At 42.8% G+C, this 22076-nt stretch overlaps 1 protein-coding gene across 4 annotated transcripts in view; it reads right to left on the reverse strand.

Moving 5' to 3' along the window:
* Positions 1–817: 817 nt before the first annotated feature.
* Positions 818–22076, reverse strand: part of LOC137361389 (scavenger receptor cysteine-rich type 1 protein M130-like) — a 44083-nt gene continuing 22824 nt past the window's right edge. For 2 of the 4 annotated variants that reach the window (XM_068026258.1, XM_068026259.1), the window contains 14 exons: positions 20912–21226; positions 18793–19106; positions 16522–16836; positions 15126–15396; positions 14914–14994; positions 14508–14825; positions 14314–14355; positions 13803–13913; positions 10694–10801; positions 10372–10458; positions 9374–9484; positions 7189–7320; positions 1645–1801; positions 818–1376 (listed from right to left, as the gene is read on the reverse strand). In XM_068026258.1, coding sequence (XP_067882359.1) covers positions 1373–1376; positions 1645–1801; positions 7189–7320; positions 9374–9484; positions 10372–10458; positions 10694–10801; positions 13803–13913; positions 14314–14355; positions 14508–14825; positions 14914–14994; positions 15126–15372 — 1398 coding nt within the window. In that variant the 5' untranslated portion in view covers positions 15373–15396; positions 16522–16836; positions 18793–19106; positions 20912–21226 and the 3' untranslated portion in view covers positions 818–1372. The remainder of the gene's footprint in view (positions 1377–1644; positions 1802–7188; positions 7321–9373; positions 9485–10371; positions 10459–10693; positions 10802–13802; positions 13914–14313; positions 14356–14507; positions 14826–14913; positions 14995–15125; positions 15397–16521; positions 16837–18792; positions 19107–20911; positions 21227–22076) is intronic. The other 2 variants (XM_068026260.1, XM_068026261.1) reach the window with 2 other exon arrangements.

Here is a 22076-nt window from a genome sequence, read left to right on the forward strand (position 1 = left end):
GAAGATCTCAAGAGGAAATGATTTCAATGATAGTATGGGAAAGGATGACATGATTTTCGGTGGTGTGGTCATGGTCTGTGGGAGGTGGAACGATGTGTCAGAGCGTTCGTGTTTAGGCTCCCCAAGGAAGAGGTATTTACAAAAAACAACAACAGTGATTCCATTGTCAGCAGGTTTAATGACAATGTCAGGGTTGAGAGAATGAAGTGCTGCAGGTCACAGGGACACAGACAAGAGAGAGTAAAGGGGGCGGAATTGATTTAATCAACTTGCCTCCATCTTAACACAAACCTTCACTCTTTTACTCTCTCCAGTCCCCCTTCATCCCTGGTTCTATATTTGCTAAAAGTAATTAATCTCGGCTAATATATATTTCTGAAGAAACGCATTAACGTTCAAAGCGAGTTCTGTGTCTCTCGCCACAGATGGTATCTCAGCTGTTAAGTATTTCCAGCATGATTCTGCTGGTTGATACGGGTATTTCAGTAAGCCAACGAGTCACAAAAATCACAGTTTTCTGGAGAGTAATGCACGGTGTATTCGTTCTCCCGACAGAGTAACAATTGCGCTCTGCTGATGACGAACTGAAATGTTTAAAATTGCCGGTAAAAACACAAAAATTTCTGATCACATTCTCCTGCTCTCCCACCATACTCCAGAGTAATGTAGCGCAGTAAAACAACATTGTCTTGTATCTAGGAATTGGTGTATATTTAGTATTTGAACCATAAAAGAGTCATAAATATTGACAAAGGCACAAATTCCAACTGCAACATTGAATAAATGTTTTTAATTATTTTTTTTTAATTATTCCCATTGTACATCAACACTTACATTATAAACTGCAGTAATTTGTCCACGTTGAGTATATGGCGGTGGAGCAAACAGTTACTATAAATGCAGACTAAAGAGACAGACTATTTATTTGTCACATGACGTGTTCTAAACCTTTTTATTAACAGGATATGGAAAAGTGACTCGGTTACTAAACGAACTTTGTATAAGCTCTTTATTAATTAAGCAATGGTTTTAATCTCTGTGACAGTGTTGGTAATAACAGGCGGAGTAATATATCTCAGTATTTGTATAGACAGAGAAATGATCCGAAATCAATTCTGTTTGGTATTTTAATTAAACAGAATACACACACTTCCAGAAAAAATACCAAGAAAAGGCAAATCTAGTTATTTCAACACAAATTAACATGATAGTTCATTAAAATAAAGTGATGTTTATATAGTAAAGCAAAGCACATTTATCATGTTCACACTGTTGGATAAGTTCACATCATTCGTTCATATTTAACACAGAATATTTTCCACCAATCTGTGATCATACTCCAGACATCATAGGCAGGATTTGAGGCTGACTTTTACCTTAAAGAACAACAAAAACGACTGGTGAGGGTTACAGCAATGTTAACCATCAAACCAACACATCAAATACATTATATGATCCCTTCAGAATATTTATGCTTCAATAAGCCTCCTATTTCTTTAGTAAGTACAGAAAATGTTCTCTCTGATACTTTGGAATCACTGACCATTGAAAACACCATTAATGATCATATAAAAATTGGAAACAGCCGGGACTGCACACTGTCAGCACAAATACATGGAGCAAATAATAAAACATTGCTCTCACCGGACTAATGGAGATGGAAGATGTTGAACCACATAGTCACTGCCCATCGTTGTTGGAACGTCTGCTATTGTGAACGTGTCACAGTGAGCATCCTCATAGTTGTCAGCAATGGAGGGAACCGGTAAACCGGGATCAGTGCGAGTCTGAGAGCTGTGTACTGTGGAGAGAAATATTATGTATTAATGATTGGACAGAAAGCGGGTTCAGTGCGGGTCTGAGAGCTATATACCGTGGAGGGAAAGAATATGGAGTAACGACTGGACGGAACGCGGTTTCAGTGTGCGTCTGAGAGGTGCAGACTGCGGAGAGAACGATTATGGATTAATGATTGGATTGAAAGCGGGTTCAGTACGGGTCTGAGAGCTGTATACTGTGGAGAGAAAGATTATGGGTTAATGATTGGACTGAAAGTGGGTTCAGTGTGGGTCTGAGAGCTGTATACTGTGGAGAGAAAGATTATGGAATAATGATTGGACTGAAAGCGGGTTCAGTGCGGGCCTGAGAGCTGTATATTGTGGAGAGAAAGATTATGGGTTAATGATTGGACTGAATGCGGGATCAGTGCGGGTCATAGAGCTGTATATTGTGGAGAGAAAGATTATGGAATAATGATTGGACTGAAAGCGGGTTCAGTGCGGGTCTGAGAGCTGTATACTGTGGAGAGAAAGATTATGGATTAATGATTGGACTGAAAGCGGGTTCAGTGCGGGTCTGAGAGCTGTATATTGTGGAGATAAAGATTATGGATGAATGATTGGACTGAATGCGGGTTCAGTGCGTGACTGGGAGCTGTATCCTGTGGAGAGAAAGATTATGGAATAATGATTGGACTGAATGCGGGATCAGTGCGGGACTGGGAGCTGTATCCCGTGGAGAGAAACGTTATGGATTTATGATTGGATTGAAAGCAGGTTCAGTGCGGGTCTGAGAGCTGTATACTGTGGAGAGAAAGATTATGTATTAATGATTGGACTGAATGCGGGTTCAGTGCGGGTCTGAGAGCTGTAAACTGTGGAGAGAAAGATTATGGGTTAATGATTGGACTGAATGCGGGTTCAGTGCGAGTCTGAGAGCTGTATACTGTGGAGAGAAAGAATATGTATTAATGATTGGACTGAATGCGGGTTCAGTGCGGGTCTGAGAGCTGTATATTGTGGAGAGAAAGATAATTGATTAATGATTGGTGTGAAAGCGGGTTCAGTGCGGGTCTGAGAGCAAGATACTGTGGAGAGAAAGATTATGTATTAATGATTGGACTGAAAGCGGGTTCAGTGCGGGTCTGAGAGCTGTATATTGTGGAGAGAAAGATAATTGATTAATGATTGTTGTGAAAGCGGGTTCAGTGCGGGTCTGAGAGCTATATACTGTGGAGAGAAAGATTATGTATTAATGATTGGACAGAAAGCGGGTTCAGTGTGGGTCTGAATGCTGTATACTATGGAGAGAAAGATAATGGATTCATGACTGGAGTGAAAGAGCGTTCAGTGCGGGTCTGAGAGCTGTATTCTGTGGAGAGAAAAGTTATGGATTAATGATTGGATTGAATGCGGGTTCAGTGTGGGTCTGAATGCTGTATACTGTGGAGAGAAAGATTATGGATTAATGATTGGACTGAAAGCGGGTTCAGTGCGGGTCTGAGAGCTGTATATTGTGGAGAGAAAGATTATGTATTAATGATTGGACTGAATGCGGGTTCAGTGTGGGTCTGAGAGCTGTACACTGTGGAGAGAAAGATTATGTATTAATGATTGGACTGAATGCGGGTTCAGTGCGGGTCTGAGAGCTGTATATTGTGGAGAGAAAGATAATTGATTAATGATTGGTGTGAAAGCGGGTTCAGTGCGAGTCTGAGAGCTATAGACTGTGGAGAGAAAGATTATGTATTAATGATTGGACTGAAAGCGGGTTCAGTGCGGGTCTGAGAGCTGTATACTGTGGAGAGAAAGATTATGTATTAATGATTGGACTGAATGCGGGTTCAGTGCGGGTCTGAGAGCTGTATATTGTGGAGAGAAAGATAATTGATCAATGATTGGTGTGAAAGCGGGTTCAGTGCTGGTCTGAGAGCTGTATACTGTGGAGAGAAAGATTATGGATTAATGATTGGACTGAAAGCGGGTTCAGTGCGGGTCTGAGAGCTGAATACTGTGGAGAGAAAGATTATGTATTAATGATTGGACTGAAAGCGGGTTCAGTGTGGGTCTGAGAGCTATATACTGTGGAGAGAAAGATTATGTATTAATGATTGGACTGAGAGCGTGTTCAGTGCGGGTCTGAGAGCTGTATACTGTGGAGAGAAAGAATTTGTATTAATGATTGGACTGAATGCGGGTTCAGTGCGGGTCTGAGAGCTGTATATTGTGGAGAGAAAGATAATTGATTAATGATTGGACTGAAAGCGGGTTCAGTGCGGGTCTGAGAGCTGTATACTGTGGAGAGAAAGATTATGTATTAATGATTGGACTGAAAGCGGGTTCAGTGTGGGTCTGAGAGCTGTATACTGTGGAGAGAAAGATTATGTATTAATGATTGGACTGAAAGCGGGTTCAGTGTGGGTCTGAGAGCTGTATACTATGGAGAGAAAGATTATGTATTAATGATTGGACTGAAAGCGGGTTCAGTGCGGGTCTGAGAGCTGTATACTGTGGAGAGAAAGATAATTGATTAATGATTGTTGTGAAAGCGGGTTCAGTGCGGGTCTGAGAGCTATATACTGTGGAGAGAAAAATTATGTATTGATGATTGGACAGAAAGCGGGTTCAGTGTGGGTCTGAATGCTGTATACTATGGAGAGAAAGATAATGGATTCATGACTGGAGTGAAAGAGCGTTCAGTGCGGGTCTGAGAGCTATATACTGTGGAGAGAAAGATTATGGATTAATGATTGGACTGAAAGCGGGTTCAGTGCGGGTCTGAAAGCTGTATACTGTGGAGAGAAAGTTTATGGATTAATGATTGGACTGAAAGCGGGTTCAGTGTGGGTCTGAGAGCTGTATACTGTGGAGAGAAAGATTATGTATTAATGATTGGACTGAATGCGGGTTCAGTGTGGGTCTGAGAGCTGTATACTGTGGAGAGAAAGATTATGGGTTAATGATTGGACTGAAAGCGGGTTCAGTGCGGGTCTGAGAGCTGTATATTGTGGAGAGAAAGATAATTGATTAATGATTGGTGTGAAAGCGGGTTCAGTGCGAGTCTGAGAGCTATATACTGTGGAGAGAAAGATTATGTATTAATGATTGGACTGAAAGCGGGTTCAGTGCGGGTCTGAGAGCTGTATATTGTGGAGAGAAAGATAATTGATTAATGATTGGTGTGAAAGCGGGTTCAGTGCGAGTCTGAGAGCTATATACTGTGGAGAGAAAGATTATGTATTAATGATTGGACTGAAAGCTGGTTCAGTGTGGGTCTGAGAGCTGTATATTGTGGAGAGAAATATAATTGATTAATGATTGTTGTGAAAGCGGGTTCAGTGCGGGTCTGAGAGCTATATACTGTGGAGAGAAAGATTATGTATTAATGATTGGACTGAAAGCGGGTTCAGTGTGGGTCTGAGAGCTGTATACTGTGGAGAGAAAGATTATGTATTAATGATTGGACTGAATGCGGGTCAGTGCGGGTCTGAGAGCTGGATACTGTGGAGAGAAATATTATGCATTAATGATTGGCCTGAAAGCGGGTTCAGTGCCGGTCTGAGAGCTGTATACTGTGGAGAGAAAGATTATGTATTAATGATTGGACTGAAAGCGGGTTCAGTGTGGGTCTGAAAGCTGTATACTGTGGAGAGAAAGATTATGTATTAATGATTGGACGGAAAGCGGGTTCAGTGTGGGTCTGAGAGCTGGATACTGTGGAGAGAAATATTATGCATTAATGATTGGACTGAAAGCGGGTTCAGTGCGGGTCTGAGAGCTGTATACTGTGGAGAGAAATATTATGCATTAATGATTGGACTGAAAGCGGGTTCAGTGCGGGTCTGAGAGCTGTATACTGTGGAGAGAAAGATTATGGATTAATGATTGGACTGAAAGCGGGTTCAGTGCGGGTCTGAGAGCTGTATACTGTGGAGATGAAGATTATGTATTAATGATTGGACTGAATGCGGGTTCAGTGCGGGTCTGAGAGCAGTATATTGTGGAGAGAAAGATAATTGATTAATGATTGTTGTGAAAGCGGGTTCAGTGCGGGTCTGAGAGCTGTATACTGTGGAGAGAAAGATTATGTATTAATGATTGGTCTGAATGCGGGGTCAGTGCGGGTCTGAGAGCTGTATCCTATGGAGAGAAAGATTATGGAGTAATGATTGGACTGAGAGCGTGTTCAGTGCGGGTCTGAGAGCTGTATACTGTGGAGAGAAAGATTATGTATTAATGATTGGACTGAATGCGGGTTCAGTGTGGGTCTGAGAGCTTTATCCTATGGAGAGAAAGATTATGGAGTAATGATTGGACTGAGAGCGTGTTCAGTGCGGGTCTGAGAGCTGTATACTGTGGAGAGAAAGATTATGTATTAATGATTGGACTGAATGCGGGTTCAGTGTGGGTCTGAGAGCTTTATCCTACGGAGAGAAAGATTATGGAGTAATGATTGGACTGAATGCGGGTTCAGTGCGTGTCTGAGAGCTGTATACTGTGGAGAGTGAGATTATGGATTAATGATTGGACTGGAAGCGTGTTCAGTGTGGGTCTGAGAGCTGTATACTGTGGAGAGTGAGATTATGGATTAATGATTGGACTGGAAGCGTGTTCAGTGCGGGTCTGACAGCTGTACACTGTGGCGAGAAAGATTATGGATTAATTATTGGGCTGAAAGCGTGATCAGTGCGCGTTTGAGAGCTATATACTGTGGAGAGAATTGTTATGAATTAATGATTGGACTGAAAGTGGATTCAATGTGGGTCTGTGAGCTGTATACTGTGGAGAGAAACGTTATGGATTAACGATTGGACTGAAAGCGGGGTCAGTACGGGTCTGAGAGTTGTATACTTTGCAGAGAAAGATTATGTAGTAACGATTGGACTTAACGCGAGTTCTGTGAGGGGCTGAGAGCCGTACACTGTGGAGAGAAATATTATGGATTAATGTTTGGACTGAAAACGGGTTCAGTGCGGGTCTGTGAGCTGTATGCATTGGAGAGAACGTTTATGAATTAATGATTGGTTTGAAAGCGGGTTCAGTGCGGGTCGTCTATATATGTGTCAATAATGTAAAGGGGAATGGAATTTTCTGACAGCTGAATGTTTCCCAGCTCCATTCACTGTTTTTTTTAATCGCTTCGTGATAGCAGATGAAATGGATCAGCTAAGCCTGAATCAGTGTGTTCATTTTGAGCACCTGAAAGATTTCCAGTGACTGTGTTAACAAGAGAGATATCACACACCGAATAACATAAGGGTGTCCTTTCCAAAATAAGTCAAGCACTGTTTTGTCTAATTTCCTTTAATCACAACATGAATTTATATCAACCAGTAGTCTGTGACATTGCCGAGTGGAACGAAATTCAAAGTAGTGATGGAGAGCTGGTGACTGTGGGAGTTCAACTCACCGAGAGTGGAGAGATCACGGCCGGCACTTGTCAGTGTGAAGAGATCATCAGGACCACTGTCCAGCAACATGTGACCATCCTGAGTGTCAATGGCTCCAGTCGTTACATCATCATAATCACCCGAACCCACACCTGAGAGGAAATAATGATTTTCACTGACATTAAATGGTAACAATGAATACTTAGAATTATATTATTAGACGTCAGTCTACCAGGGCCGGCCAGGGTAGACTGTGATCTTCAGCCGTAGTGAAATTAGATGCTGATGAATGGTGGGAGCATGTCGTGTCACAATAGGTAAGTCACAGATCATGCTATGATTAAAATGCAGCCTGCAATCGATTGAAAGGCAGGGCCAGTGTGGGACATTAGTTGGGAGACAGACAACCCGCATGTTTGGCAGATGGCAGCAGCCAGAGCAAGGGTGGCGCCCAGGCTTTTGCATGCCTCCATGAGCGTGTTCCTTCAGACAGCAAGGGCAAGGAGGGAAGCGCTTTTCCATCGGGACGGGAGGAGAAGGCCAGCATGGCAGGTGAGGAGGGCATGGCAGGAGATTGAGCAGGGGGTGAGCAGCCGTGATGTGTTCCCATGGGCGGCACAGTGGCGCAGTGGTTAGCACCGCAGCCTCACAGCTCAAGCGACCCGGGTTCAATTCTGGGTACCGCCTGTGTGGAGTTTGCAAGTTCTCCCTGTTTCTGCGTGGGTTTTCTCCGGGTGCTCCGGTTTCCTCCCACAGCCAAAAAGACTTGCAGGTTGGTACGTAAATTGGCCATTATAAATTGCCCCTAGTATAGGTCGGTGGTCGGGAAATATAGGAACAGGTGAGGATGTGGTAGGAATATGGGATGAGTATAGGATTAGTATATAATGGGTGGTTGATGGTCAGCACAGACTCGGTGGGCCGAAGGGCCTGTTTCAGTGCTGTAACTCTAAAAAAAAGTAAGAGGTTTCAGTGCAGAAACGGGCTAAATGCCCTTATGTCGTATGGCAAGGTGAATGCACTGCGTAACATTAATCTGACAGCCTTTAATGTCACAAAAGATAAAAATTAAACTCATTGGTGCAGATGTTCCTCCACTTTCGAGCACAGCTCAGCGACCACCTCCTTGGAAAGGCACAATCATCAGTGACACTGCTGCTCCGACATTTGCAAGGAGCAGAGCCTCTGATGGTAAGCCCTCTTTGGTGGGTGGCATCTTCTGCACTCAAGAAGCTGGATGCGTGCGGCTGTGCACCCTGCTCATCCACACTCTCTTCCAGCCTCACGATTCTTGTCCCTGTCTGAGTGCTGCAGCCTAACCCCAGGGAACTGCAGCTGTCTCCATCTCTGATTGTCGTCCACTATGGGAGTCCTCAAAAACGGAGTGACAGACACCTATTGTAAATTGCTGCACTCACTTCTCAAGGCCTCCATTCTTTTTACTTGGCATATGTAAGTTACAAGTCGGAGAGGATGTTCATCCTGAATACTTCTGTTGTGATCTCCAAGATCGGTCAGCCTCCAGATTACCAATACCGCGATACAGTATCTCTCACCCTCCCTCCAGTGCCACAATGCTTTTCACAGCCAAAACGGAGCTTCCTCTGAGCTTCCCCTCCCTTACAGATGGAGAGTCTCTGAAAACTGTTGTTCTTGCGCGCCTTTCACGAAATTGTGAATAGCTTGGAACATTGCCATGAATTTCCTGTTTTATAGATTCAATTACCTGCCCAGCGCCTTAAAGTGCCGCCTCCACCCACCAGCTCGGCCGCTTCCAGGAATATCATTTAACAGCGTAAAGACGTCGGGTTTCCTTTGCACCGCTATCCAGCGGCATTTTCTCTCCTAGTCTGTCGCCACTGTGTGACAAAATTCTGCCCGCCATTTTGAATTCACATCTTTCTCATTGAATTACCCATTCAACATACGCACACATGTCACATTTAACCGCCCAGACATCAGTGTCAAAAATCACAATAATTGAATGTCTCATTCCATTAATGTACTGGGTGCAATCGGGATGATTTTGTAAAATTCCAAATTATTTCTCCATTTTTTAAACTAAAATCACTCAGTCAATCTCCATGTCTTCAGCAGCATCACTTCGCAGTGAGTACGTTCTGATATATTTAGTTCTTGATTTTAGATAGCAGACAGCGTGATGGATTAAAAAAAAGTAAAGGTAACAAGTAAAAATGTACCCACCCTGAATGCTGGAGGAGTTCCCTTCAGGATTTTCTGATCCAGGATCCGTGTCACCCAAACTGTGACTGGTGTAATATTCAATCTGATTGAGGGACTCAATGGAATCAGCAACTGTAAGACACAAACATGGATGGTTATTGGAGAGATTGAGTGGGACGTTCGAGAAAATAACAATAAAACGTCATCATCTGGTGACAATATCCTGGAACTTTGTATCTGACACGATTGTGAAACATTCATCACAGGGATTGCAGTGGTTCAAGTGCAACTAGAGATGGACCATAAATGTTGGCGCATATAGCGAGCAGTTAAAACAATACACAGTGCAGCTGGTGGGTCAGATTTCAGACATCAGAGCGGAGACAATAGTGTAAAACATAGTCTGTTAGCACAGCTTCTTAATCCAGAATTCCTCCACCCTGTCCCCGAGTCCTTCCCTTTCAGAGTCTCAGACGGCTGGTGGTGGCTTCAAAACCGAATCCCACCCCGGATAATGGGGCAGAAAAGAGTGCAATGAGGCTAATAACGAAGTTGTTCTTCTTGGTGTGTTTTGTTTCAACCTGAGAAATTTCTATCAGTGGTTAACTCGCTCCCCAAATGTAGCGCAAGACAAAACTTTTATTGATTTGGTAGAGTTTTTGCCCCTAGTATCGTGAAGCAGAATTTGCCGATTAATGGGTGGAATAGGTTTTTTGAAGAAACCACCGATTTCAGGTAAGGAGTTCCTGGTGGGAACATGTTTCCGATCCAGAAATCCAGTCACCGAGAGAAATAAAATCTGTGTCAATGTAACTGTCTCCTCCTGAGAGCAGTGAATATTTATGGTCCAGTTTAAAGGGAATAAAATGACATGATAGTGATAAAGATTTCAAAGTCAGCAGACACAGAAAATGCTACAAAGATGTGATGATCCATGAAATATTGAAGAGAGTTTCAGTCGATTTATGATATTCAATTGCTGTAGGATACACTATAAAATAACAAAAAATAACACGAACAGCCGATGTGTTTGTTATTCAGGTGTTCAGATATCTGAGGCAGTCCATGTGCAGACGGAAGGGAAAATCGATCATCGGTTTTGATTGCTAGTTAAAAATAAACAGAAATCACGGGTGAATATCTTCCCAAACCCATTGCTCATCTTACTATACACACAGATATAGACACACTCACACTGTAATAGGACTCCTTCACATGGTGATAGTGAGCGGATTTCTGATAGGGTTCAGTCAGTAAACTGACAATTAAAATGTGGTATTTAAGCGGAAGTGACATTTTTTTGTTGAAAATTCAATTCGGTATGAAATATAAAACACAGACCTGAACGCCGGATCTGATAGGAATCTTTGCCTGGTGGAACATTCCCAATCTCTTCATAAACTGCTTGGTACAAACCAACCAGTGAACCGTTGGTGCTAGTGACAAAACCTGTCAGATGGGTGGGAAGATTCACGTTTTGTTACAACCCATGAGCGTTTAACAGTAAATTATCTGTGAACACATCCAAATCACATAGATAGTAATAGTAAAGAGTAAAAAGCCAGAAATTGTGAATGCGGAGTAGATTTGTTGTGTGTATTTTCGTGTACGTCTATGTGTCTATTTTTCTGCATACTCATATCTTCACCTGCAACAGACTGGGGACAAATGTGTTGACTGAGGAAAAAGTCAATCAATTTTGTTAGAAACGATCTCCCCTGAGAAAGCCATGCTGACTAACCCTGATTGATCCCTGCCTCTCCAAGTGGAGATTAATCCTGTTCCTCAGAATTTTTTCCAACAGTTTCCCTACCACTGATGTTAGATTCACAGGCCTGTAATTACCTGGTTTATATCTGCTACCCTTCTTGAATAATGGTACCACATTCACTGTCCTCCAGTCCTCTGGTACATCTACAGCGGCCAGAGAGGATTTGAAAATGTGTGTCAAAGCCCCTATCTCCTCCCTTGACTCACATAACAGCCTGGGATATATCTCATCTGGGCATGGGAATTTATCCATTTTATGCCCGCTAAAACAGCGAATACTTCATACCGTTCAATGCTAATTTGTTCAAATATATCTCAATCCCCCTCCCGGATCTCTACATCTACGTCGTCAGTCTCCATGGTGAGCACAGATGTAAAGTGATCAATTAAAATCTAATCCATGTCCTCGGGCTCCACACACAGCTCGTCACTTTGGTCCCTAATCGGCCCTACTCTTTCCCTGGTTATCATCTCGCCCTTAATATACTTATAAAACGCACTGGGATTGTCCTTTATCTTGCTCTCCAGTGTTTTTCCATGTCCCCACTTCGCTCTCCTAATTCATTTTTTAAGTACGCCCGACACTTTCTATACTCCTCCATGGACTCTGCTGTTTTCAGCCCTTTGAATCTGCCATAAACCTCCTTTTTTGTTCCTTATCCAATCCTCTATATCCTTTGACATCCATGATTCTCTGGACATGTTGGTCCTACCCTTCAACTTTACGGGAACATGTTGGCCCTGAGCTCTCCCTGTTTCATTTTGAAGGTAAGACATCATGGGATCCAATACAATTTGACAAATTGGATCCAAAATTGGCTTAGTGGCAGGAGGCAGAAGGTGATGGTCTAAGGTTGCTTTTGCGTGTGGAGGCCTGTGACCAGTGGCGTACTAAAGCGGTTGGTGCTGGGACCCTTATTGTTTGTCGAGTACATTAATGACTTAGACGTGAATATAGGAGGTGTGGTCAGGAAGTTCGCAGATGGCACGTAATTAGTGGTGTTGTAAACAGTGAGGAGGAAAGCCGCAAATTACAGGGTGATATAGATGGGCTGGTAAGATGAGTGGGAGAGCAACAAGTGGATTCTATTCTTGAGAAGTGTGAGGTGAAGCATTTCGGGAGGATTTACAAGGCAAGGGGATATGCGATGGATGGGAGGACCCTAGGAAGTTCAAAGCGTCAGAGGGACCTTGGTGTACCTGTCCATAGATCATAGAAGGCAGTAGCAAAGGGCGATAAGGTGGTTAGGAATGCATATGGGATACTTGCCTTTATTAGCCGAGGCATAGAATATAAGAGCCGGGAGGCTATGATGGAGCTGTATAGAACGCTAGTTACGGCAAAGCTGGAGTACTGTGCATAGTTCTGGGCACCACACTATCGGAAGGATGTGATTGCACTGGAGAGTGTGCAGAGGAGATCCACCTGGATGTTGCCTGGGCTGGAGCATTTCAACTATGAAGAGAGACTGGATAGGCGAGGGTCATTTTCTTAAGGGCAGAGAAGGCTGAGCGGGGACCTGATTCTGAAGGCCATTGATGGGATAGATTGGAAGAAACTATTTCTCTTAGCGGAGGCATCAGTAACCGGGGGCATAGAGTTAAAGTAAGGGGCAGGAGGTTTAGAGGGGATTTGAGGAAAAAGATATTCACCCAGAGGATGGTTGGAGTCTGGAACACACTGCCTGAAGAGGTGGCAGAGGCAGGAACCCTCACAACATTTAAGGTATTTGGATGATCACTTGAAATGCCACAACATACAAGGCTAAGAGCCAAGTGCTGGCAAATGGGATTAGAATAGATAGGTTCTTGATGGACAGCATCGACACGATGAGCTGCGGGGTCTGTTTCGGTGCTGTATAATTCTATTACTCTATCACTCTCTGACCTGATCTCGTACTTGCGATCGTTTGTAAAATACTGCCAGTCTAGTGAGGTTACAAGGCTCGATCTTTTCAGCTTTAGGATTGTCTTGTTTCAGAGCCTTATCTGGTCACGTCCTCGGAAGAGATAATATGCCTATGCTGCCCTCGCTGTGGAATCTTTCGCAATAAGAGAGAGAGAGGGAGAGTGAGAGACTGCATTTTCTGTAAGAAGTCAAAATTATTATGTAACGTGTTTTTTTTATTAAGAGTTCCATTTGTTATTATAAATTAGGAGAGATTTGAAATATGATTGGAAGCCTTGCTTTGGAATGTAGAATCATGGCTGGTGAATGCAGAAGTTCCTAAACAAGTATCACTTGTCAAAATAACGGACAGACCCGGTTAGACAGCTCGAGATTGGATGCCCAGAGCCAGAATTTGAAGGTTGGAATTGATTCCCAATTGATGAAGGAAGATTAACAGTCAAATAAACTGCTGAATGTACAGCTCAAAAGTTTCAATTAAACGTCCTGATCCATAGTTACAATAAGTAAATTCTTGCAGAGTTTCATGTATTATGTGATGAACTCTCACAGTAAATGTGGACACTTCAAATCAGTCTCCATTTTAAATGTCACATTTTACTAATTCTGGAGCACACTGAATGCAGCAAAACAGCAAAAAAAAGATTACTATGTATTTCAAACAAGGTCACTTGACATTCCATAGAAAGCTGCAATGAACGAGAGTCTTGCAAGTATATGACACAATATCTGGGATCTTGTGTTGGATCCGCGGTAAGAGATGAGCCTCACCTCTTCGAATTGACTTTTTCAGTATAACCACCATCAGTGAAATCAACACACCGATTAGCAGGACTCCAAAGCAGACCGCAACGAGGATGAAAGTCGTTGCATATCCCTGTTCTTAATGACAAAAATAAAGAAAGGTTTAACACAGACACAGTCCGTCTTGTGTGATAAAATATTTACAATAGTTATTTAATATTATATCCACTGCTTTTGGGCAATGAGTCGGGCTGAACATTCCCCAGTATGTGTGGTGCACATTGCACCAGAGGAAAGTGTGAACCATTCTAAATTAAAGGCAAAGTGTCCCCATGTTTCTGCTGAGTACAGGACAATTCAGGTACAGCCAGCAACTGGGATTAGAAGAGTTTCAACCTGACAATATGCAATATGTGGTGAGGAACAAAACGTTCCAGTCAGCGAGAACGTGCTCATAGTATCTTCAGAAAATGGCCGCAATACCAATTCAACTAATACAAACCCTAACACGAGCTGGAACACTAATACTGGTAAGTACCTGCAGATGTGGACGAGACAGCAATTGGAGGCACATCGGGTCCTGTGGAATATATTGTACAAAAAGTTCAGGAGGATGAAACTTCAGCACTTTGCATTTAAACAATAAATACTGTTATTAATTTCCTGAAGTAATGAGTCAATTTAACAAAACAAGGAACCCTAACCCCACTCTCCAAATCCTGCCACCCTCACCAGAACAAATCACACTGGCATCTTCCTTGTGATCACAGTCAGTTTGAGCCCGCGATGAGGGAGGACAGTCGGCCAGAGAAGATTCACTTCCAGTGCACTTCACCTCATCCAGCCAGATAACACCGTCACCCTGAAAGAACATGGCCCCTCCTGGGGCCAATCGAGCGTGGCCACAACTCAGCTGTCTGCAGACAACATTGGCATCGGCCATATCCCAGGAGTCATCACACACCGTGCCCCAGATGTTATTGCACAATATCTCCACTCTCCCAGAGCATTTCGTTTTACCTCCAAACAGGCGCAACCATTGTCCCGAGTCTGTCAAAAAGAATCAACGATTATTATTAATGTGGTAGAAGACAGGAGTACCAGTCACATAGTTGATGTAATAAAGATGAAGTAGTACCTTGTGAAAGTACACGTTTACAACCATGTTGTCGAAAGCAGTCCTTTGATCTGTGGGGCTGCTCCTTAATTACCTTTGCTTCTGTTGAGAAGAGAAACATGTTGACTGTGTCAGACACAAAAGTTTGAAATGACACTCCCACATTGAGAGGAGTGTCGTGTTACCTGATCAAACAACACCAGCATCCGCCCTGTGTTCACAGTTGTGTTTACCCCACGGTTCTGTTCGACACTGCCAAAGGAACGATTCGTGTGAAATACACTCCATCCCATCAAGCCAAATGGGTCCGGATCCTTCTCCGAATGACTGAGCGTAATAATCGATAGAACTGAGGGGACCGCACTGTAATTGTTTACAGATCACTTCTGCATCCGGTCCATCAAGTGAATCTGAGCACACTGTTCCCGATGTGCCATTGCTAGAACACTTCCACTCTCCCCTAACAGCGATGCTTTCCATTCACCAGCCGCATCTCTTTGTGCTCTGTCAATGACACAAGAAATATCCAGATAGTTAGATTGATAACTCGTTGTGTGTTCATACTGCACAGCTCAACACATGCTGCACCGGTTGCGTTCACTGATTGCGGGTAATTATTTCAGAAAATTGATAGAAAAACACCGACAGCCCATAAAGTAATAAAAATTAATGAACATGGTTTTCACAACAGAAGAAGAAACAATGTTATTGAATTCTTTGAAGAAGTTACAGAAAGATAACGGGGATACTGCAGTCGATGCAATATGCAAGTTTATTTTTTCAGAAGTACCTCTGACAAGGTACAACATGGTGGGATCATGACTGGGGTCAGAGCATGTGGACTCAAGAGATCAGTGGAGGTTTGGTAGAAAACTAGCTACAAAAAGTGGTAACCCAGAATGGCAGAATGTGGGAAGTGGTGTTCCTTTGGGCTGGGTTCACTGCTGATCAATATTTGTACAAACGGTTTGGACTTTGGCATGGGAGACATAATTTCAAAATTTAAGATGACAGCAATTTGGGGATACAGTTAACACTAAGGAAGACAGACAAAATACGGGAAGACGTGACTAAATGGGCCGAATGGGCATACAATTACCAAATTAGTTTTAATACAGATAGGTCTGAGGTGGTGAGTGTTGGTAGGAAGAATAAGGAGGCCACCTATTTCTTGCAAAATAAGAGTGAAAATGATGTAGAGCAGCAACGAGATCCCGGGATACAAAGACACTAATCACTTATAAAGTGACAGAGGCCGAAGCTAGTGATCATAAATATAGGATAAGCATGAATAAGTCTCATATGAAATTCAGGAGATTTTGATTTTTACGTAGGGAGTGGTTTGAATTTGGAATTCCGAACACAAGCAATTGTTGAGTTGAATAGCACCGATGTCTTTAAGGAAAAGCTGAATAGTTACATGAGGGAGAAAGAAGTAGGAGGACATGCAAAGAGTGTCAGATGCAGTAAAGTGGGGCGATACTTGTGGGCAACATAAACACCAAATTGAACAGTTAGGCCGAATGGCCAGATTCTGTCCTGTGCATTGTATGTAATTCGATGTAATATCTTCCCTGTGACGCCACCTGCGCAACATTACGGAAAATGGGCACATGGAAGCACCCTTACCTGAACACATGATCCTCAGATCTTCTTCATGAGAACAGTCGTGGTTACCCCACGATGCTGAGGGACATTCCCAGAGAAATGATTCGTTACCGTAACAGTTCAGTTCATCAAACCAAACTGGCCCTGAGCCTGGTCCACAAGATGCAGGAAGTGACATGTCCAATGCCTTTCCACAACCCAGCTGTTTGCAAATCACGTCAGCGCCCGCCAGATCCCAGGAATCAGCACAAACTGAGCCCCATGTCCCATTGTAATAAATCTCCACTCGGCCAGTACATGGGCTTCCACCGCCGGACAGCCTTAGCTGCACGTGGTCTGTTGGACAACAGTACATGAGCATTATAAGTTCAATACACATTCACCTCATCACTCAATCCAACTTATTGTCCCATCACCAGATAAATCAAACATGTTAAATGCGCCTTCGAAAGGTAAATAAAACTATACAACAGAATATCTGTTTACACTTCCTTATTACATAGAATATAAAGAACAGGAATGTTTCAGATGTCCTACTAGATCTGCCTTTGACAAGTTATGGTCTCCAGTTCCCCTTTTATGTTTGAATGCTGTGTACGTTGTTGTAAGGCAAGCAGTCACGTGATTAACTGTCAATTTATACTCATGTTATATAACTCTATCTGTTCCTTGTCTATGTATGTTACCCTTATTTGTTTTTTTTGGTCAGACATTTACTGCCATCTCCTCTTTCCTTGACTAACAAGTGACTTGCATTTCTCTAGCGTCGTTAACGTTATAAAAGATTCCAAGGCGCGAAACAGGAGTGATTTCAAAGAAATTTTAACACAAAGCACCTAAGATGACCAAAAGCTAAGTCAAAGAGTTAGTTTTTATGGAGGATCTTAAAGCAGGAAAGAGAGGTTGACAGGCAAAGTGATTTAAGCAAGTAATTCTGGAGTGTGTGACCTTCGCAGTTCAAAACACAGCCGCCAATGGTGCGCAATTAAAATGAGGAATGCTCATGAAGCCAGAACTGGGAGCTGTCAGACTGGAGCCGATTGTAAAGACAGGAGCTGTGAGGCCAAGATTTCCGCTGTGTCCGAAGAAAATACTTACTCTAACCAATCGGTATCAAAACTGAATCATTAAATATCTCATACGTTGTAAGTTCCACTCTGGCATATGTAAATAAATGTTCATTGGAACAATCCAAAACATCTGTCCACACTTACATTCTGCAGAATAAAACATCCCCAGAACATATGCCTGCATTTTCATGCTGCACAATAGAACTTTCAAGGGTAAGTCCAAAACATCTGTCTACTTTTATACACAGCCTAATGAAACTTACACCAGGCAATCTCCCACACAGCTGTGAGGCCTACTTACATACTGGACAATGGAACTGATTGCAAGCTCGCTGCTGGATTTGATACCAGAGCTCAGAGTCCAATTCCATATTCTATTTATCACAAGACCTTTATCTTTAACCTCTATCATCATTCACCCACCTTCCTGCCTCAGCCCATCTGCTGCTGAAATGCTCACCCATGCTTTGTTGCCTGCAGAATCGAATATTTCAATGTTAACCTGGGCGATTATCCATCCTGCATACTCCAGAAACATCAGCTCATCCAAAGCTTTGTTGCCTGCCCTACATGAAGCCCCTTTCAGGAGCGCCACTGAACTCACTGTTCTAATGGTTTCCCTGCCGCCAATGCCTCGAGTTTTCAATTATGATCGTCATGTTCAGACACCTTCATGCTCTCCCCCTGCCATCAGTATAACCGCCTCCAGTCTGAACCATTTCAGTAGCTCTGCTTTTCTCGGAATCCAGCTGCTTGTACTTCACCCACTTCCATTGCCCATAACTTTCAGTTTTGCCTTTAACCATCTAACCCCTCCCCCCCAGATCCGAATTTTCACCCGAAATATTTCCGTGTCTCCAGCTCTTCAAATCCAACCATCTGACTAAGAATTTAGTCACCCACTCTAACATCTCTTTGTTTGGCTCTTTGTCAGTTTTCAGTCCGATTATATTCCTGTTCGTCTCCTTGTGATGTATGTGTTAATTGAAAGTTCTGTAATAAAAAAAGTTCTTGCTGTTTAATTGTGTCCGTGTCCTCTCTTTCTGCACACGACCACCATCCAGCCCCAGCTCCCCGACCGCCCACCATCCTTACCCCCTGCCCCCAAGTGAAATTACTGGTCTGAGACACCCAGGAACAAGTAACCAAGATTATCACTTTTCTCAGCAGATTAGACATTTCACATCCTTGTTATTGTAAAAGCAGTGAAGAATTTGTTTACCTGAACACAGGACCCCGACATCCATACTGTCAGTGATAGACGAATTCAATGTGAAGAAGCTGCAGTTCTGGAGCTGCAATTCGTTTCCTTCACACTGGACATCATTCACCCAGACGGGTCCTTCTCTCTTTCCGTCCTTTGAATATTTATAAGCGGCTGTCGCTTCACCGCAGCCCAGTTGCATGCAGAACACGTTGGCATCATTCAGGGTCCAGTGTCTATCCTGCAATCTCCCCCAGCTGCATTGTAGTAAATATCCACTTGCCCATCACACCAGCTTCCCCCATTAGTCAGCCTCAGTGACCAATTTTCATCTACAGCATGCAACAAATTGAGAATTGTGAAACTGAAGCAAAATATCACAGAATTTACTGCCACCAGAAAAGTTATTAATTTTAATGGTTACTATTTCTGTCATCATTGTTCAGAAGGCTTGTCGAAAGATCTTCTTCACCATTACCTTTTCTCAGTAAATACATTTTAGAGACGGGAAAAGTTTAGAGGGGATGTGCGACACAAGTTCTTTACACAGAGGGTGGTGAGTGCCTGGAGCTTGCTGCCGGGGGAGGTGGTGGAAGCAGGCACGATAGCGACGTTTAAGAGGATCTTGACAAATACGTGAATAGGATGGGAATAGAGGGAAACAGTCCCCGGAAGTGCAGAAAGTTTTAGTTTAGGCAGGCATCAAGATCGGCGCAGGCTTGGAGGGACGAATGGCCTGTTCCTATGCTGTCCTGTTCTTTGTTCTTTGTTCATCCAAGCCCCAAAACACTGCTTCTCAGTGAAACAATGATTTACTTGTACTGCCTTCTTTTTAGTAAACTGCATTTACTGCATTGACTGATCATGATACAGCCTCCTTTACATTGGGAGACCAATCACAGTTGAGTGCTTACTTTGCACAACTCCTTTGTTCAGTCTGCAAGCTTTACCTGAAGCTTCCAGTTGCCTGTCCTTTTCATTCTTTATTCCGCTCCCACTTTGACCTCTCTCCCCTCTTTCTCCTGTACAGTTCCAATGAAGGTTAACATAAGTTTGAGAAACAGCACTTCCTCTTTCCACTAGACTGTTTACAGTCCTATGGAATGAACACGAAGTTCAGCAATTTCAGATCCGATTCCCTCCATTTTTGGACGATATTGTGCCTTTTAATTTGCAGCTCCTCTCGAGATGTGCTTTTTAGTTTGCTCATTCCGATATCTTTTTGCCTTGCATTGTGCCATTTACCATTTAATCTCTCCTGTCTTCCACCATATCACAAATTGTTCCTTTCGTTCTTTCCTTGTTTCCCCCTTTCTTTAAAAACTGTTAAATCTCTAAGTTCTGATGAAAAAGCTGCAAATTGCAAGGTTGATTCTGTTTCTTTCACTATAGATGCTGCCAGAACCTCTGAGTATTTTCAGTACTTACTGTTTTTATTACCTATATTTTAAATTGTGAAACGTGGGAGCAATTTGCGTTGAGCAATGTCCCACGTACAGCGATCAGTTAACTGAGCAGATAATCTGTTATAAGAGGGCGCTGGTTGAGGAATAACTGGGAGAATTGTAATTTACATCAAGTTTGTGAAATAATCAAAGACATAGCATATTGGTGAAATAACGAGTTACTTCACTCACTATCATTTTATTGCCCTTAATGTAATGGAAATTAAAATTTATCTCATGTCATTTAGCTGGAAACAAGTTCACAGATTTTTCTATTTGTCAGCTGATCTTTGCAGAGAATTCCATGATAATTCATATTTGAACGGCCAACATTGATCACAGTTTCAATGCTCGAGCAACATTTCCATTCTATGGCAGTGGTCCTGGGAGCAAATTGCTGATTCTATAGCCCTTGAATAATGCCCTAGATTTACCACAAAAGAGATATTATATGAGCGGGAAGTACTAATCACGAGACATTGTATGTATTCAATGTTTACTGGAGTGAAGCTCTTTGATTCATTTGTAATTTAATTCAGACCAATAAACCGACAAACACATCTCAGAATCTTAGTGTCAAAGGCAGCATGGGATCAGCAAAACTAGTGAATCAGCGACCTGTAGAAATAGTCAATGATGCTTGACAGCAGAACAGTTGAGGTATTTCAGTTCAATTGACTGAGATGACTCACCCGTACAGATGACACTGGCATCATTTTCATGGGAGCAGCTAAACTGTTCCCAGGATGAAACAGGACAATCCCACAATCGCGTCTCATTCCGCCGACACCTGTAACTTTCCTTCCACACTGGACCGGCTCCCTTCCCAAAGTGAGCTCCTCCCGGGATTGAGGTTACTGTCCCACACTGCAAGTGCTCACAGACCACATTGGCGTCTTCCAGATCAAAGTACATGTCACACAGCGTCCCCCACTGGTCTCCGTGCAGCACCTCCACCCGGCCAGAGCATCTGTTCGTCCCATCAACCAATCGAGGTCCATGTTTCCCTGTATTGGAAACCAATCCAAATCCAAATAATTTATAAATCATCCTCTGCATAGAAACAGCAAAATAGAAAATGGGTATAAAAGTTGAATCTTATGTACACGATTATCTATCCATACTTTACACAAATTATCTATCAAAAACAATTAGAATTATCACAGCAACACAAAAGCAAAATACTGCAGATGTTGGAAATCTGAAATAAAACAGAAAATGTTGGAAATACTGAGCAGGGTTAGCAGCATCTGTGGAGAGAGCAAGAGAGTTATGTTTCAGGTCTGTGTACTTTCATCACAATAATTACTACAGGACCTCTTTAAGAAGTTGGCTGAACACTCAAAAATTAACAGCTCTTCTTGCAATCGCTAATCGATTGTTGGTCTTGCTCTCTTGGATTTTGGAATGTAAACGATGAAGGATGTGATGTTTCTGTTGTCTCTGTTGTCACGTTTGGGCACGGCACTTCACAAAACCACTGGCTTTGGAGGTTGTTCAGGACAGTGTCACTAGAATGGCAACAATGCTTAAAGCGTTACATTATGAAGACAAGTTGCATAAACTTTGTTTGCAGTAGATTTGGTTCAGAAGGATTACAGCTTATCTAGTTGATGTGTTTAAAATGGTTAAGGGGTTTGATAGATGAGCTGTCGAAGATCTGGAGAACAAATACAAAACAAGCCCATTTAGGAGCTGCTTTTATTTATGCGGATGTGGACATCTCTGGCAGAGGTGGCAGTTATTGCTCAACTCTATTTGCCCTTGAAACCGGTGTCAGGACCGTCCTCTTGAACTGCAATTGCCTGCATGGGGAATGTTCTTCTGCAATGCAGTCAGGTAGAGTTAAGGCAAAGT

This window comes from Heterodontus francisci, unplaced genomic scaffold (assembly GCF_036365525.1).
Source record: "Heterodontus francisci isolate sHetFra1 unplaced genomic scaffold, sHetFra1.hap1 HAP1_SCAFFOLD_214, whole genome shotgun sequence".
In the NCBI taxonomy this organism is placed as follows: domain Eukaryota; kingdom Metazoa; phylum Chordata; class Chondrichthyes; order Heterodontiformes; family Heterodontidae; genus Heterodontus; species Heterodontus francisci.